The following is an 18,222-nucleotide window of genomic DNA, read 5'->3' as shown; positions in this document are numbered from 1 at the left end:
GGATCGCCGGGGGCTAAAAATGTCCCGGAGAGGCCGAATGGAAATGAACGGTGAAAGTTGACCAGGTTTTTGATTCTTGGCGAGAAAATCGGGACGGACACGCAGTGAAACCGAGCCGTCTCCTTCGAAAGTGATATCCCGGTCTAGGCCTGAGAGGCCGTGGATCTCACTGCCCCTCCGAGCGGAAGCGAGCAGTATGAGCATGAGAGTTTTGCGCGTAAGGTCAGAGAGACTAGCGTCTTGTAAAGGTTCAAAAGCACTAGAACGGAGAAATTCGAGTACTAGAAGAACATCCCAAGCCGGGACAGAAGTTCTCTCCGTTGCAGAACTGAGGGCCGCGCCCTTTAGCACACTCGCGATAACTCCCCCGAGGGAGATGGAGCGTCCAAGTTGCTTAAAAGTAACAGAGATGGCTGAGCGGCGAGCGCGCAAAGCGGACGCGGCGCGTCCCCGAGCGGAGAGCCATGCCAGATGGTTTGCGACCTGCATTGATCGCAGGGCGACCGGGACAACATTGTCAGCCGCAAACCATCGAGTCCAAGCCAGCCAGTGTGACTAGTAGACAGAGGAGGTGGCCTGTGAGCCTTCTGGCCTAAGTCCAAAAGCGAAAACGGAGGCGCCTGAGCACCCCAGTGATCTCCGAACCCTCTCCAGGTGTGAGGATCCAGGCCCTCGGGGCGATTGTGCAGAGTCCCCGTTCTGGGCTGGAAAAGCTCCCCTCGCCGGCGGCCGAGCGGGATTGGCGGGCCGCTGGCGAGCCGCATGGGGTCCGGGAACTAATGCTGACTGGGCCAGCGCGGTGCCACGAGAAGGAGATGAAGCCGCTCTAAGTCGGCTTTAGGCTGAACCCTTCCGATGAGTGGAGTGGGAGGGAAGGCGTAAGCCTCTAGCCCTGTCCAGCTGATCGTCATCGCGTCGATCTGCCAAGCTTCCGGGCCCGGAAACAGACACAACGATCGGGAGGCGACGTGAAAATCTCGTGGCGAAAAGGACGACCATCGGACGCTCTACCTGCGCCCAAAGAAGGAGGAGCGCCTGATGGGTGATGGTCCACTCCGTGTGGAGGATCTGGAAGGAACGGCTGATGACGTCGGCAAGGACGTTCAGGCAGCCGGGCAGATAGCGAGCCGAGATCAGGATCTAAGAAAGAGTCTCGCATGCTCGGCTGGACCACAGCCGAGATCGGGACCCGCCCTGTTTGTTGGAATAAGCAGAGACCGCCGTGTTGTCGTAAATAAACAACACATGGGTGCCCTGGAAAGCGGAGAGAAAGTGATGAAAACCCAGAAAGACCGCCTGGAGCTCGAGGCGAATGTTGTGCCATAGGCCGCTGCTCTTGTGACCACCGACCGGAAGTCGTGTGCGTGTCCAAGCGAGCCCCGCAGCCCTTCTGTGCTGCGCCCGCAAAGAGATGCGTGTAAGGAGGAGGAAGCGCTATGGGCACTCCCTGCAGAAGCCAAGAAGTGTTCATCCACTGAGGCGTGGTCTGCTGCAACCAGACCCCGAAAACGGAACTGAGACGTCCCAGCCGTGTGACGTCGGATTCCAGACTGAACTGAGCGCCGCCTGAAAAGGGCGCGCCTGCAGTTTGTATAAACGACGTTGAGTGGGACGGACTGCCCACTCCCGTGAATCGAACACCATGCCTTGGTGCAACACCCCGGGGACGACCAAAATTCTGCCGTAAAGTCCCAAGAAGGGGTGGCCGAGAAACTCCTCTATAGCCTGCTTCCGCAGAAAGAGAAGGATTTCCGCCTGTAAAGTCTCCTGAACGTCTGGGCTGACCGGAAACCGGAAGTTGGCCGGCGCCCTGGACGAAGGGGCTTTGCCTTCCTGCCAAGGAAGGCGGAACCCCGATCGAATCACCCCCATGCTCCATAGGCTGCTTGTCTGAGACAGCCAAGCTGGAAGAACCCGGAAGAGGCCGCCTGCTACCAAAAGGGTAGAGGCTGGGGGGGGGGTGACTGGATCGGGGGTGGCTCATTGGGGGTTGGGCTTGCGCCCAGACCCCCGCTTCCCGAAGGAAGGTTTACGCTGGTAAGGACGGGACCGTGACCCACCCCTACCTGCGCGAGACGACTGCTGCCCAGAAGAGCTGTCTGGCGCTGACGCAGAACTCCGTGGTTTGTTGCTGTGCTGCTTAAGAGCGAGTTCCGTCAGTTGCACCACATGTTGGTCACGAGTTTCCTCAGTTTGCTGCCGAAGGGCATCCAAAGAGCGTGACCCCAGCAACGCACCCTCTGAAAAGGGAGAGACTCTTAAAGAGTCTATGGTGGCCTTATCCGTCAGGCGAGAGCCGTTAAGAAAAGCCTCGCGCCTCCAGAACACCACCTGAGAGTAGAGCCGAGCAGCAAGCGTCATCTGACTGTCAGTGACCTTCGCAAGCGCCGCCAGGAGCATGGCAGCATCAGCCTCAATAGCATCGTCACGAAACCTAAAAGGCTCGATGGACGAAGCGATGGCTCTCGTGAGAGACCGGATGAGCGTTTCCGCTAAAGAGGTCAGTTCGAGGGAAGAACGCCCGCTCTCCTCCAGCCCGAGTAGACTCTGTTCCGTACACACGGCAGTCCTATCTCGGCTATAACCGTCCTGCCGTAAGCGAGCCAGTTCCGGAGTCACCGGAAGTGGAGCTGTGGGCAGCGAAAACGAGGAGAGAAGAGAATGTGGCCTGCTAGGCAGCCGCGATCTTCTTGAATTAGCTGGGAGGCCGCCGCCTGCCTGAGCCGAGGCTAACCAAGGCTGAGCAGACGGGGGGGCTTCCCCATGAGCAGCCAAGAGAGGGTAGGGTGTGTTAGCGTCCGCCAACACCTGAGCCATCACAAAAGGGACGGAAGGAGATTCAATGAACCGGAACTTCGCCTTCGTGTTCCCCGCGCCCGCAAAATCTGCCGAAGCAGAAGGAGGGGGTGCGACCACAGTAGAATCGGCGGAGACACCCTCAGGGAAGTACCGTGAGGTTATCTCCGCAGCCAACTCCAGAGTAGGGCCCAGTTTATTGGGAATCCGGAAGGGGGTAACAGATTCAGAGCAATCCTCATCCCCTTCCTGTTCCTCTCCAAAACCTTCCTGATCTCCATCAGAAGGAGGGTCCGGCAAACCGGAAACCCACCCGTCCACGGAAGCGGAAGTGGCTAAAGTCGGTTGAACAATAGACGGAAGCGCCGCAAACTGTCCACCAACAGCACCGCCGACAACCGGAACCGCCGCGGCGGAACCGGAAGTCGGGGCCGGAAGTCGATGCGTAACCAGGGACGGGATAGCAGGGACACTGCCACCGGAACCACTAGCCCGCTGTCCTCCACCGGAAGTGCCTGCCACAGCACGACCGGAAGTCGAGGACGACAACCCGCGGGCAGGCCCGACCGGAAGCCCCGAGGGGCAACCAGAGGAGCCTACCCCCTGCGAACTCGAACCAGGAACGGCGGCAGCCGGACCAAGAGCTACAGGTCGATGACCGCCGACAGAATCTTGTAGGCCAGAGCTGGACAAACAAGACGCTGCTGCCTGCCCCCCAGAGGCCGGGACAGCCGAAACTGATCCCAGGGGGGCAGGCTGGCGCGCTTCGCCGCTCCCTAGCGCACCCGCCACGTGATGGACGGTGTACTGCCGGGGAGGAGCCGTCTGCGAACCCGGCGACGCAAGAGCGTAACCCGGGCCCGCAGGCAAGTGTGAGCCCCCAAAAAGATGGGGACTCCCACAAACGCCGCCCAACGCCGAAGCGCTGGAACCGGGCGGCGCTAAGGCCGCGAACCCCCCTGAAAAGGCAGGGGAATCCGCAACCAAACCAGAAAAATCCGGCCCGAGATCAGCCGACGTAATCGTCGCTGACGGCCGCAGCCTAGAAAGAGAGGCCACCCCCCCCACGCCAGGCGGGAGGGGAGCGACAGGTCTTTCCGCAGAATGTAAGGCAACTAGGTCATGCTTCAAAGTAGCAAACATTGCCAAAATTTCTTCCCGAGACACGGACTCGCTAGACCGTGGCGTCTGCGAGCGCGAGAGAGGAGAAGTAGAGCGTTCCTGCGTAGGAAAAACCGGTGACGGTGACGTGGAGTCAAGCGAAACCCGTTCTGTTTTCTTAGTCACCGGGTCAGTAACCAGAATTAAAGACGTAGCCTGTGACGAAGTTACAGAGGCACGCGTCTTTGATTTAGACTTAGACTTGTCCTTATCCTTCTCTTTCCCCGGTGAAGAGAGCAGAGAAACAAGTTTGCCCTTGCTTTTAGAGTTTTTGTCCGCCATTTGCAATATCGAACACGCGCACGTGGAGATGAATTACAACAGCGAAAATACTCAAACAAACGCAACGCGTAGCGAAGAGAAGTGAAACGATCTTACCTAAAGAAAGCAACGCAAAGACCAGGGTCAAATGGCCTTCCACAAAAAGGCCAAGGCAAAAAATATGCCGGAGTACAACAACACGTCTGTGCAGTAGTGTTGAAGTGGGTGGAATGACGGCCGGTAGCAGGACCGCGCATGTGCGGGTTACCGGTAGGGGAGGTGACTCCCGTCCTTGACTACGGATTGTTTTTCTTTGGGAGTTACTTCCCCCCTTACCAGGGTCGAGTACTACTTCAATATCTTAGCAATGAACTGAAGTTAATGCCATTTATGTGAGTTGAGGTAAGAATATGTGATTGAATCAAGAAGAGCAAATGCTCATATGACTCACCTTTGTCATGCGGAATATGAATCAGAAACACATGCTACTCTATCCCCATGAAGGATAATTTCCTGCTTATTTAACAGAACTCCATCCAACAGTTGACAAGGATCAACCAAACCTGGAAGTGTGCGACATTTTTAATTTTCTCAACCAAACTTGACCCTACTGTGACCTTGAAATCTGACGAAGGTCATGTCCGTCTTGTCCTGGATTCGACCCCGTGACCCAAGGCAGTGCTCTAACAACTGAGCTACCAGGCCACTTATCAACCTTACTATTTTGTGACTAACCATCCCCAGCCAGTCAACCATACCACCCATTGACTGTGTGTGTGTGTGTTTTTGTGCGTGTGTGTATGTGTGTGTGTGTGCGTGTGTGCGTGTGCATGCGTGCGTGTGTGTGTGAGTATATGCCTATGCACGCTGTTGCTATCGTACATCGCCGTCAGCTCCGATGAGAAGGGGCGAGTAATAAGTGTTCATTATTATTATTTATCCATCCATACCTCTTCCAGCATAGGGGAAGTGTCTTTCTCCGTGGCAACCGTTTGCCGCATGAGGGCCAGGTGCAGGCAGGTATCCCCGTCCTCGTCGTGAACGTTGATGTTGGCGCTGGCCTTGACCAGAAGCTCGATCAGTGCCGAGTGACCTTGGGACACGGACAGCAACAGTGGTGTCTGTTGTCGGTTGTTGCGGATGTCTACTTCCGCTCGATTCTGTGGAAGAAAAGAAAGTTTTGACAATCACCTGAGGATAAAAGATGATAAATGTTTAACGCCCTCAGTTAAACCATTAGGGGGATGTACCAGGTCAGACAATCACCTGCTAGGAACTATTATTTAAAAGGAGTTGAAAAGGACAAAATAAATCTGGGGTGGTGTGTGCATGAGAAAGTGCCCAACTGAATGGGACCAAAGCACTGGTTTGTAACTGGTTGAAATCTGAAACTGAACTCTTTCAACCGGTCCGACCAAGGGCTTGGTTCCACCAAGTTGGGCACTTTCTCATGCACACCAGCCTCTTCTATTCTTTCAATCTACTCTTTTGCAAAGGAAGACTTTCCGGCAATCTTTGAGAAATCAGCATGTACAACAAAGTTAACCAACCCCCAAATCTCACCAATGTTTATTTAACAAGAAACATTTTCATTTAACAAGAAATGACCTATAATGTGTGTGCGAAAGAACATAAGCTGCGGTGAGTCAAGGCTAAGAAAGTTTCTTCTTCTGCGTTCACAGATAGCTAAGATAAGTGAGAGTTTTTTGTGTATTCTTTATAGTATTGTTATCCAGAAACTCTGTGTGTGTGTGTGTGTGTGTGTGTGTGTGTGTGTGTGTGTGTGTGTGTGTGTGTGTGTGTGTGTTTATGTGTGTGTTTGTGCAAGCTGTTGCTATTGTACATCGCCATTAGCTCTGACGAGAAGGGGCGATTAATATGTGTTCATTATTATTATTTCATTATAAAGCAATATGAGAGTGCACAAGAGAATGGCACGCATCACTCCAACCTACCCTTAACAAGGCAGCAGCAACATCTTTGTGACCGTTGAGGGAAGCCAGGTGCAGGGCAGAGAACCCATCGTCCTTCTTCAGGTCCACAATCTGTCTGCACTTGTGGAGGATACGCTCTGTCGCACTGCAACCGGAAAGACACACTCAAACATTTGACCATCTGGGCCTCCATAAATTACAATGTGATTCTTGTGACAAAGCTATGTATGTCTCACACCAAGCAACTTCTTGCAGGTTTGAGGGACTTGCAGCTCGGAGCATGACTATGAGAGTGCAGCAGGAGAAGGAGAGAGAGAGAGAGAGAGAGAGAGAGAGAGAGAGAGAGAGAGAGAGAGAGAGAGAGAGAGAGAGAAAGAGAGCCGAGAGAGACAGAGAGAGAAAAAGAGAAAGAAAGAGAGACAGAGAGAGAGAGAGAAAGAGAAAGAGACAGAGAGAGACAGAGAGAGATAGAGAAAGAGAGAGAAAGAGAGAGAGAGAGACTAAGAAAGAGAGAGAGAGAGAGGGGGGGAGGGACAAGGGTCTAGAAGGTAGAGTAAGCACATGAAATAAGGAAGACAGGGGGCAGAGTTTGACAAGAGAAATTGTGAAGAGGGGCCAGAAAAAAGGAAAAAAACAATGTCAATTAACAAAGGAGGAAAAAAACAAAACAACCTTGATATAAACCAAGATTCAAGACAAAGAAGATGTCTGGGATATATTGATAAAAAAAACACACACCCAAAAAACAAGACTAAAATACAATGGATGGAAATAGCGCAGAAAAAAAGTGATCAAATATAATGCTACTCACAAGACGTTGCCCTTCAAAGCAGCATGGTGCAAAACGTTGAAACCTCGCTTGTTGCGAATGGTGAAGTCGATGTTTGGGTAATTGACTAGCTTGTCGATAATTTCTCGGCTTTCCTTGCCAATGGCGTCATGCAAAGCTGTGTCGCCATAGGCATCCTGTAATAAATCAAGAGTATTGTTTTAGGTATCAAAGAGACAAGTACCTCTGTTTTCATAGATTGCTCTCTCTTCTGTCTACATTTTCATACACATTTTTAATGCACTTGAGAAGCCTTTCTTTGATAAAAATTAATATTAACTGAGAGACTGTCAAACAATTATATCACTTCAGCACTCTTGATGACCATCTCACCGAAGCAAAAACGAAAACACACACCAGCAAAACCGACCTGTATGTCCAAATCGCAACCATACATACATACTGTTTCTCATACACACGCATGCACGCAGCGCAGGCACTCACTCACACACACACACACACACACACACACACGCATGCACTCACACACACACATACATATAACATACACACACATATATATACGCACGCACGTACACACACACACTCACACACACACACACACACACTCACAAAACTGACCTGTATGTTAACATCACAGCCATGGTTGAGCAGGGCGCGTACACACGCAACGTGCTGCTTGTTGACGGCCACATGGAGTGTGCTGCACCCCCCGTTGTTAAGGGCGTTGATCTTCGCTCCTTTCGCTAGTAGCAGTTGTAGCACATCTGGCTGGTTACTACACATAGACAGAATACCAACATGAAGAAACACGCACTTTTATTATGCCTGGCTTAACATTCAGCTTAATTAACAGTCAAACTATTTCTGTCTTTGTCAACACAGACCTTTCGTTAGCAATGGACTTACACTTTATCCCACTAGTCATGCTTTTTCTGACTTTGCCTTCTTCGAGCAGCAGTTGCAATATCTTAAACTGGTTTGTTTGTGAAATCATTTCAACCTAAGTTGACACAGAATCTGATGCTTTTGGGGGTTTCTTCTCTGACAATCACAAAAGTGATTTTTTGTAAGAGGTGAAATGAACAGAGAAGCAATCAGCATTCTTGAATGCCGTCTAATCGAAGCTAGCATTGTTGATCTGAACATATCAAGAATGCATAATGACATGTCTACAGCCCAACTCACATGAAATACCTATGTGCACACATGAATGACCCTCTCTCAACCTACACATGGACAGAGCTAGGAGGTACACAGAAAGCACCATAAACATTGACATTTTGTTCACTCCTCAACAATCCTTCGACAACAAGAACAACAGCAAACCGCATCCACCTAAGCATACAGAAAAGACCCAGCACAACTGACCCAAATGCAGAGTAATGCAGTGCTGTGTCCCCATCCTCGTCTTGAGTTTCAAGGCTGGCATCGGCACTAAGCAACAGGCTGACGATGTCGCGATGACCTTGGTGACAGGCAACCTGCAGTGCTGTTTTACCTGAGCTTTTCTGGTCAACCTGCACACATATATGTAGGTAGATGTAACACACTCTGATGATTGACACCTTTACAAATTTAGTTGTGAATCCTGAGAGTGATTTCATCCACCAGCGCTGACTAGTATCAAGGGGTGGGGGAGAGAAGATTACATCGTTGGGGGAGGGGGGATTATATCTGTGGAATGATTTCAGGGCTATGAGGCCTAAAAACAGACTCTGTTTGTTTGTTTGTTTGCTTAACGCCCGGCCGACCACCAAGGGCCATATCAGGGCGGTGCCGCTTTGACATATAACGTGCGCCACACACAAGACAGAAGTCACAGCACAGGCTCATAAAACAGACATGTATACATGTCTCAAATATTTCTGTATCAACAGAAAGATGAAAACACAGGCTTTTGGCACAGACATTTTCAAAACCTGCTAGTTCTGAACCATATTTCAGGAAAACACAGGCTTTTGGCACAGACATTTTCAAAAACTGCTACAGGCAGGTTTCACAATCTTCAATCACAGACTTCCTTTTTTTTCAACAAAATCAATCTTGACAGAGATCTTTGAAATAGTGTTTTTATTAAAGCCTTACATCCTCCTGGATGGAATCAAGACAAAAACTTGTATGGAGACGCATTCTTGTCGACATAATGTGATAGCTTGTTACAGTACTCTATCAAACAAAGGGATAGACGTAAACAGAATTGGGTAACGATTTATTCAAAGAATATTGTCCAGAGGCTTTAATAAATTAAGCAATAACAATACAAGCAAAATATCATTTCCGAGCTCAGTGAAAAAAGCAGCAAATAAGGACTAATTATGGGAATTCCGTTCTTCTGAACTGCTATTTCGCTGTGATGCACGTCATGAGCATACCTTCAAAAGTAACAATGTTAATTGCACTTCATTTCTCACTTTAAAAAAAAGTAGAATCATTGACCAATAGAAAAAAACGAGTTTGGAATTTTTTTGGAATATTCTTGGGGAATAAATACCTGAAAATGTAACCCTACCCTCTAAATGGTGACATCATGACAGCGAAAAAAAATATACAGAACAAGTCATGTGAAGCGATAATAAAACATTAAGTTGGTTTGAAACTAAAAGATCAACATTGGAATCAGGGACGAGTCATTAACAATGCTAGTGAGATTTGGCTAGCCGAAACCAGAAGACCGAGACGGGTTGCCTCCGCGAAGCATATGAACAAAACGGGCGATTTTTCTCATTTGAGCAGATTTTCACACTAAGCTTAGCATGACATATCTGTTTATACATTGGGATCCAGGAAATCCAAAGGATACAATGCAATAACTTTTGAATCTGTAATCAAAAGTGTTATTGTAATTTGCAATTTTTAGAATGTTATGTACCAAATTTTATAATACATTTCATAACTTGACGAAATGTAAAACAAGTCGCGTAAAGCGATATAAAAACATGTAGTCAATCTATAGGCATCAAATTGAAGGATAAACTAAAAAAAAAACCAGTCCGATCGGCGAGACTAAATTCAGATAGTCTCGGCTAACCATACCCGAAAACCGTCACGGACCACACTCATCTCCGCGAAGCATACTCAACCTGTTTTCTTTAATTCTGAACGCGTTTTTAAAGTAAACATAACATATGTATATATATTTTTTAAATCAGGAGAAGATAAGAAGTACAATGCAGTAGTGTTTGAATCTGTAATGAAATATTCGTTTTTGATGACAATTTTAATGAGCGAACTAATTCACTTATTTTCAAGCTACCTGGCTCAAATGCAATATCAAAGTCCCGACTTAATCAAAGATTACTTAACAGGTCCGCCTCAACTATCACAAAAACGGAAATGACGTCATCGAAGACTATGGCAGAGTACCTTAACGCAGTCCTAGTATATCCACTACTGACTGAACTGTGGCATAGTACCTGGACGCAGTCCCAGTATATCCACTACAGACTGAACTGTGGCATAGTACATGGACGCTGTCCCAGTATATCCACTACAGACTGAACCTTAATGTCTTGCATTTTCTACAACAACTACTCTGCACACATAAGAAAACCCAACCCCTCTCGCACGCACACATGCAAGTACGCACGCATCAACACTCACGCATCAACACTCACACACACACACACACACACACACACACATAAGCTAACACAAACGAACACGTGCGCACAACGCTCGCGCGCACGCTTACACACACACACACAAACACGCACACACACACACACACGCACGCACGCACGCACACACACACACACACATACACACACACAAACGAACACGTGCGCGCAACGCTCGGCCGCACGCACACACACACACACACACACACAGCTAGATAATACATCATCTGATATGTTTCCTTGTTCATATGCTTTTTTCAAGTCATAAACGTAAACAATGAATGGTTTTACTGGGATTTTGTGCAGCGTTTTGTATTATCTGCGTTGTTGTCGGATTTAAATACTCTCTCAAAAACTGGGTATCTAATCACGACCGATAAGATTTTCCCCTTTTCGATTAAAATGTACAATGAGATTTAGTCAGAACCATAACATTATTCTTCCAAAAACACTTATTAACATCCATGTAAAAGAAACACAACTCTGTTCATCAAATTATCTCACCCTTTGCAAGAAACGTATGGCGAAGGCACATTTCGCGCCGCGGTGCAGATGACGCAATTAACTCTCGTGACGAAACGATTGGTTCGTGACGTCGCGTCATCAACCGTTCATGAATGGCCCTTGTATGAATGGCATTCTTTCTGTTGGGATGACGTGTGAACCTCATCATTAGTGACTTGGAAAATCGGTCGGATTTAGGTATCCCCGAAGTCGGTCGGAATTGGATACACTTACCCTACACTCTTCCACACTGACAGGCGCGCGCCCACGTACGCACGCACATATGCAACAATAACAATGACAAAAATCAAACTTTTAAAAGCACTTGAAAGTTAATAAACAAAGCAACTATTGATTCCCTACGATTATATGATCGTGACTGGCTCTCTTTCCAAGTTGGAACGTTTTCAATCTGCTGTCTGACGTCATCAAAGTGTTGAAAAACGTACGGCGATGTCTATAAAACTCTCACTTGACCACAGCATTCACAATGCAGTGCATTCAAGGATTGAAAAAAACCCACTGGCGTTGATCAGACACAGTCACTGAATGTTGTTTTTTTTACAAATGAATCTGCTTAACATTTGGTAAGAAATGACCGTCAATAGTGCCGGGCGGTCGTGAGAATTCAAGGTTTTCAGAGACAGACAGTAAATAACGTGCTCTGAAATAAACACATGCCGAAAAATTCTTTAGTCAGCCAGTTGATCATCTGCCTGACAACGGATAGGAAGTATAAAATTGGTCGCATCATGGCAATTTGCTGTGTATGGCGGTCATAGCAGACGATTTGTCTTCAGGACGGTCGTGAGAAAAAATGAGACAGACACCTTGCCCGAGTGACTAGACAGTAAATAAAGTGCTCTGAAATAAACACATGCCAAAAAATTCTTTAGTCAGCCAGTTGATCACCTGCCTGACAACGGATAGGAAGTGTAAAATTGGTTGCATCATGACAATTTGCTGTGTATGGCGGTTATAGCAGACGATTTGTCTGCAGGGCGGTCGTGAGAAAAAATGAGACAGACACCTTGCCCGAGTTACTAGACAGTAAATAACGTGCTCTGAAATAAACACATGCCGAACAATTCTTTAGTCAGCCAGTTGATCATCTGCCTGACAACGGATAGGAAGTGTAAAATTGGTTGCATCATGACAATTTGCTGTGTATGGCGGTTATAGCAGACGATTTGTCTGCAGGGCGGTCGTGAGAAAAAATGAGACAGACACCTTGCCCGAGTGACAAAATGACCAAGCGCAAGTAGAATAAGCCGTAGTTAGCCTTTCAAAACCCTTTCATGTCGTGATTTGATGGAAATTGCTACTTATTAAAAGCATGTTACGTCCAAACCTTTTAACAGCCATTCCAACTGAACAGATTTGTAATTAACGTTTTTGAGACAGACACATTTAGAAAAAAGACCGTTTACTTCACATACGATTGTATCGACTAAACATAAACACATTCATTGTTTTTTTTAACTAAGTGTGTTCATCTATCTCTGTTCTTTGGTTTCTAATGTACTTTTCACTGGATTTCTTTGTGTGTTTTTGTACTGGTGCCTTTGTCTGTTGCAATGTGGCTAAAAAGGGAAATCGTGTCTGTCTCATTTCTCACGACCGACCTACCTTTTTCGCTGGTGGGGAATACAAACTTGACTTAAATTCGATCAAAGTTTATTTTTCATATGTAAATTCCGAAGACATTCGACACAGACCAGTGAAAATTCACGACTAAACAAAACGAAACATTTTATTTAATATCAAAGTCAGGGACATACCCGACTCTGAAGACTGTGAAACCTGTCTACAGCTCCCGAACCATATTTTATGAAAACACAGCAGAAATGTACAGTAAATGAAAAGGAAACCCCACGAATCTCACCTTTTCAGGGTACTTTGCAAGTATATCTCGGACAGTTTCCAAATGTCCCTGAGCGGCTTCTCTGACCAGACGATCGGGGCCTGTCTCCGCGCCCTGAGATGTGCGCAGCTCGTTCAGCTGAGCTATCAGGGACGTCAGTTCAGCTGCAACACACATAGTGAATACAATGGGCAACCTCTACACATCAAATGGAAATGACACTGTCTTGTGGTAAACCAGGGTGTAGGGTTGGGGAGTTGAGTGAGTTGGGGGGGGGGGGGGGGGGTAGAAATGTAGCTGCAAAGGTGTGAGGAGCTTACAAGAGTATTGAAAGCAATACACACTAAGAATCCAAAGCCAAACATTTTAACACAATATTAAACACACACACAAAAACTGAGCCTATAACAAGTAGTCACAAGGCTAAACACCTAGCAAAAGCCATATCCCTCGAGTAACCACATAAGTTCAAACAAAGTCTGAATTATTTGACAATTAAACTCAAACCACCTATCACAAAAACAGAAGAATAGGCACAGACATCAGACATTTCTTAACCCCCCCCCCCCACCACACACACACCCAGTATCACAAGAGAAAGAAATACAGATAAAAAAGAGATATTGAAGAGAGAAAAAAAACAATAGGAAAGAAAAACATCTATCGTTACAAATTCCAATCGCCACAAGAAACTCAGCATCGTCAAAACTCACATCCAGTATCACAACAGAAAGAAATACAGAAAAAAGGGAGATGTTGAAAGAAGGAAAAAGAATTAAAAAAAAACCACATCACAAAATAGGAACATGGGGCAGTAGGTGAGAAGAACAAGAACAAGATAACTCCGGTGAGTACATTTTCATGGGTGGGACTAAAAAATGTCATGAATCCTGAAGAATTTGAAGTGTGGGGGGAGGGGGGGGGGGGGGATAGCTGAAGCATTTGTATAATTAACAACCAAAAAAACCGTCACCACAGACATTGAGGATCCGGATTTCCGGCATACACCGGAAGAATCCCACCCATGCATTTTCATTGTTATCTTGATCTTTACAAAAGACACAATCGCCACAAGAAAGTAAGCATCTTCAACACTCACGCAGTCTGTCGCGAGGGTGGTGACCGTTGAGCGTGTTGTCGGGATGGTGCCCCCCGCCGTGAGCAGCCACGGGCAGACAGCAGGCGGGGTTGAACGTCCACACCTGTCCCTCCACCTGTACCCTCAGGTCTCCGTCACTGTACACCTTTAGCACCTGGCCCGTCTTGCCGAGAGTCTGCAAGCAAACAAAACAACATGCAAACAAAATTGTACAACATGAGACTATTGTTTTTCATTTTCATAACTTTATTGTCCCATTGCTGGGAAATTCGGGTCGCTTCCTCCCAGTGGAATTATCAGACTATGCATACATAAGAAGACAAAAAAATGTTTTGAGGATGAAAATCGCTGGTTCAGTTCAATGCTTGTTATTCTCTCAGGTGCCAGGAGAATGGTTCCGAATAACTCTCACTTATTCTATTACACACGTCGTATGCATTTAGAGCGTTTACTTCCCTTTGTTTCATCAGATATGCATACATAACTCACACTCACCTTGAGTGGGAGGGAACTTGGTTTAAACAAAACTTTATTCAATTTTTATCATGACAAAAACAATACATGTTTTTTTGGATAACAAACTCAAGCATATAATGCTTATTTTAAGTAATCCTGGTATGTACATAACAAAGGTTAACATGATGGCGGAGTGGGAGGGAACTTGTAGAGTTTTATTCATGGAAACAAACTTCAGATATGTTAAAGCACACATGACACCTGAGCCAATCAATCAAACACCAAGCCCAGTCTGAACTGATTTCCACCTGAAACCCATAGCCAGACCTGGGAACCCCTGTTTTGCACTTGGAGTATTCTCAAACAAACTTGGCGTATTTTCTGAAAAATGAGCGTACTCCATGCAGCATTTGAACATCCATGATTCAAACATGCTCTGTCGCACCGTTAATTAAGTTTACAATACATTTAAAACAAATGCTTTTTTCAATGTTTACTGACAAAAATTGTGCTCATGTGTCAAAATACTGGATCAGCTTCGGCATGCGCTTGCGAAGAAAAGTAGTCTAGGAATTTTTCTCCTCGTATTTTTTTTTTCACTGATCGTACTGATCGTATTCTGGACAATCAAGCGTACAAAATACGGCAAAATCGTATGGGTTCCCAGGTCTGCATAGCAAATCACTATGGCTCAGGCGGGGATGTAGCTCAGTCGGATTTGTATCCAGTTGGCCGCTGTCAGCATGAGTTCGTCCCCACGTTCGGCGAGAGATTTATTTCTCAGAGTCAAATTTGTGTGCAGACTCTCCTCGGTGTCCGAACACCCCCATGTGTACATGCAAGCACAAGACCAAGTGCGCACGAAAAAGATCCTGTAATCCATGTCAGAGTTCGGTGGGTTATAGAAACACGAAAATACCCAGCATGCTTCCTCCGAAAGCGGCGTATGGCTGCCTAAATGGCGGGGTAAAAACGGTCATACACGTAAAAGCCGTGGGAGTTTCAGCCCATGAACGAACAAACAAACAAACAAACTATGGCTCACACAGTCACAGTTTAGATTCCTATTGTAGCTAGGTTCTATTTTGAGAGAGTGGGGGGTGGAGGTGGAGGAATTGGTTGCTGACCGTACCTGTCTCATAACGTCGGTCCATTCCCCATGGTTCTTCTGAAGCTCCTTGACTTGTTGTTCGTCTTCAACAATCTTCACTTTGTCCAGCTCACCAAACATCTGAACCTGAAGGCATCACAAACACATCATGTGAGACCAGTCGGTCTAGTCATAACTGTACATCAGCCAAGAAAGATTTTGTCAACAGTTTTTCTTTGGGCTTTGTAGCTTTTTAAGCTAACAAACGAAAAGTAAATCACACACCAAAATATGTTGGGTGTTGGGTCCAGACAGCTGACTGTGCTACAACTTCTCTCTGTTTCTATTCTATAATTCAAGAACATAGCTGTATTCTTCTTGGGGACGGTAACACACACACACACACACACACACACACACACACACACACACACACACACACACACACACACACACACACACACTCTCTCTCTCTCTCTGAAGAGCCACATACCTTTCTCAAAGCGTCAGGGTGGAATGTCCAGCGATTGGCACAGCCGTCGTACTGTACTCGGACATCGCCTCTGTCAGTGATGCGGTGCACTGTGCCCACTTTACCCACATACTGAAACACACACAACATGGAGATTAGCAGGACATTCAAAGAACAAACATGAACTGGTCACTGGTGTACATGCACACAAAAGCCCTCTCTCCAAGACATACACACCGTCACATTTCTTTCAAATGTTCGAACACATTTTATGAACACCATCAGAAGACAACTAATACTTCACTACCCCATTACCCCCATCACCTTAAATAATTAAACATCCATATTCATACACCTGAAGCTCTTGAACAAAAAGAGGACACAACAGGAAACCAGGTTTTCAATATTTTGGCAGCGACAAACTGCCTTCTTCAGGACGGTCACCTAATCTGATGGTAATTTAACCTGACCCTCTTCTCTTCTTTGCACGTTGACCTCTGACATCACAAACTGACCTCTGACATTCGCTGGTTCCATCCTCCGTGGCCCTCCTGCATCTGTTTGAGGACCTCATTTTCCAGGTCACAGCGCACTTTGTCCCCCACTTTGAACAGACAGGGGGTGACAGGGTTTGCCGGTTCTACTGCCTCACCTGCACATACAACAGCAGTAATATTGAAGGCATGATTTAGATTGAAAGCAGCCAAGCCACAATTTTGCTTTGTTAATATTGTGTGGAAAATAAATAATCATACGTTGTATGTGGAGGAATCAGTAATGACATGAGCAAGACAGGACGGCATGATGTAGATTGAAAGCCGCTAAGCCACCATTTTGTATGCATTGTTTGTTTCGTATGGACAATAAATAATCTTGTGTCTTACGTGGAGGAATCAGTAACGAAATGAGCAAAACAGGAGAAAGTTTTAAGAGTTAATTCAACTTTGTCAAGATTTTCATTGACCTTTTTTTCCCACGCTGAGGAAAAGAAAAGCAATGATTCACCTGACCATGGTGCTGTTTACTGCTTCAGAATAAATGTATCCAACTTTTCACACCCAAAAAAAGTACCAGGAGTCAAAGAGGAAGAATCTTCTCTCCGATACAACGGTACGCCCTTTTAAGATCCCAAAATAAATACTTCCCCCCTTTTGAGACCCTGTTTTTTTCAGACTTTCTGTTTACAACATCGGAAAACAAACCCCATTTTAGACTCCCTCCTTTTGTGTGATCGACAAGAAGAAGAAGAAGACTCCCTCCTTTTGTGTGATCGACAAGAAGAAGAAGACTCCCTCCTTTTGTGTGATCGACAAGAAGAAGAAGAAGACTCCCTCCTTTTGTGTGATCGACAAGAAGAAGAACAAGACTCCCTCCTTTTGTGTGATCGACAAGAAGAAGAAGAAGAAGAAGACTCCCTTCTTTTGTGTGATCGACAAGAAGAAGAAGAAGACTCCCTCCTTTTATGTGATCGACAAGAAGAAGAAGAAGACTCCCTCCTTTTATGTGATCGACAAGAAGAAGAAGACTCCCTCCTTTTGTGTGATCGACAAGAAGAAGAAGAAGACTCCCTCCTTTTGTGTGATCGACAAGAAGAAGAAGAAGACTCCCTCCTTTTGTGTGATCGACAAGAAGAAGAAGAAGACTCCCTCCTTTTGTGTGATCGACAAGAAGAAGAAGAAGACTCCCTCCTTTAGTGTTATCGACAAGAAGAAGAAGAAGACTCCCTCCTTTTATGTGATCGACAAGAAGAAGACTCCCTCCTTTTGTGTGATCGACAAGAAGAAGAAGAAGACTCCCTCCTTTAGTGTTATCGACAAGAAGAAGAAGAAGACTCCCTCCTTTTGTGTGATCGACAAGAAGAAGAAGACTCCCTCCTTTCGTGTGATCGACAAGAAGAAGAAGAAGAAGACTCCCTTCTTTTGTGTGATCGACAAGAAGAAGAAGAAGACTCCCTCCTTTTATGTGATCGACAAGAAGAAGAAGAAGACTCCCTCCTTTTATGTGATCGACAAGAAGAAGACTCCCTCCTTTTGTGTGATCGACAAGAAGAAGAAGAAGACTCCCTCCTTTTGTGTGATCGACAAGAAGAAGAGAAAGACTCCCTCCTTTTGTGTGATCGACAAGAAGAAGTAGAAGACTCCCTCCTTTTGTGTGATCGACAAGAAGAAGAAGAAG

The 18,222-nt window shown here is 46.3% G+C and overlaps 1 protein-coding gene across 2 annotated transcripts in view; it reads right to left on the bottom strand.

Annotated features, from left to right (window-relative positions):
* LOC138978406 (E3 ubiquitin-protein ligase MIB2-like) overlaps positions 1 to 18,222 on the bottom strand; it is a 31,428-nt gene that overhangs the window by 7,361 nt on the left and 5,845 nt on the right. For both annotated transcript variants that reach the window (XM_070351139.1, XM_070351140.1), the window contains exons 6-15: positions 16,563 to 16,699; positions 16,069 to 16,179; positions 15,618 to 15,722; positions 14,030 to 14,204; positions 12,952 to 13,094; positions 8,314 to 8,462; positions 7,564 to 7,720; positions 6,964 to 7,118; positions 6,174 to 6,297; positions 5,169 to 5,378 (exon numbers count right to left, since the gene is read on the bottom strand). In XM_070351139.1, coding sequence (XP_070207240.1) covers positions 5,169 to 5,378; positions 6,174 to 6,297; positions 6,964 to 7,118; positions 7,564 to 7,720; positions 8,314 to 8,462; positions 12,952 to 13,094; positions 14,030 to 14,204; positions 15,618 to 15,722; positions 16,069 to 16,179; positions 16,563 to 16,699 — 1,466 coding nt within the window. The remainder of the gene's footprint in view (positions 1 to 5,168; positions 5,379 to 6,173; positions 6,298 to 6,963; positions 7,119 to 7,563; positions 7,721 to 8,313; positions 8,463 to 12,951; positions 13,095 to 14,029; positions 14,205 to 15,617; positions 15,723 to 16,068; positions 16,180 to 16,562; positions 16,700 to 18,222) is intronic.

Source organism: Littorina saxatilis, linkage group LG10 (genome assembly GCF_037325665.1).
Source record: "Littorina saxatilis isolate snail1 linkage group LG10, US_GU_Lsax_2.0, whole genome shotgun sequence".
Classification (NCBI taxonomy): domain Eukaryota; kingdom Metazoa; phylum Mollusca; class Gastropoda; order Littorinimorpha; family Littorinidae; genus Littorina; species Littorina saxatilis.
Note: the sequence above shows the minus strand (reverse complement) of the source record. Positions and strands in the feature narration are given on the sequence as shown.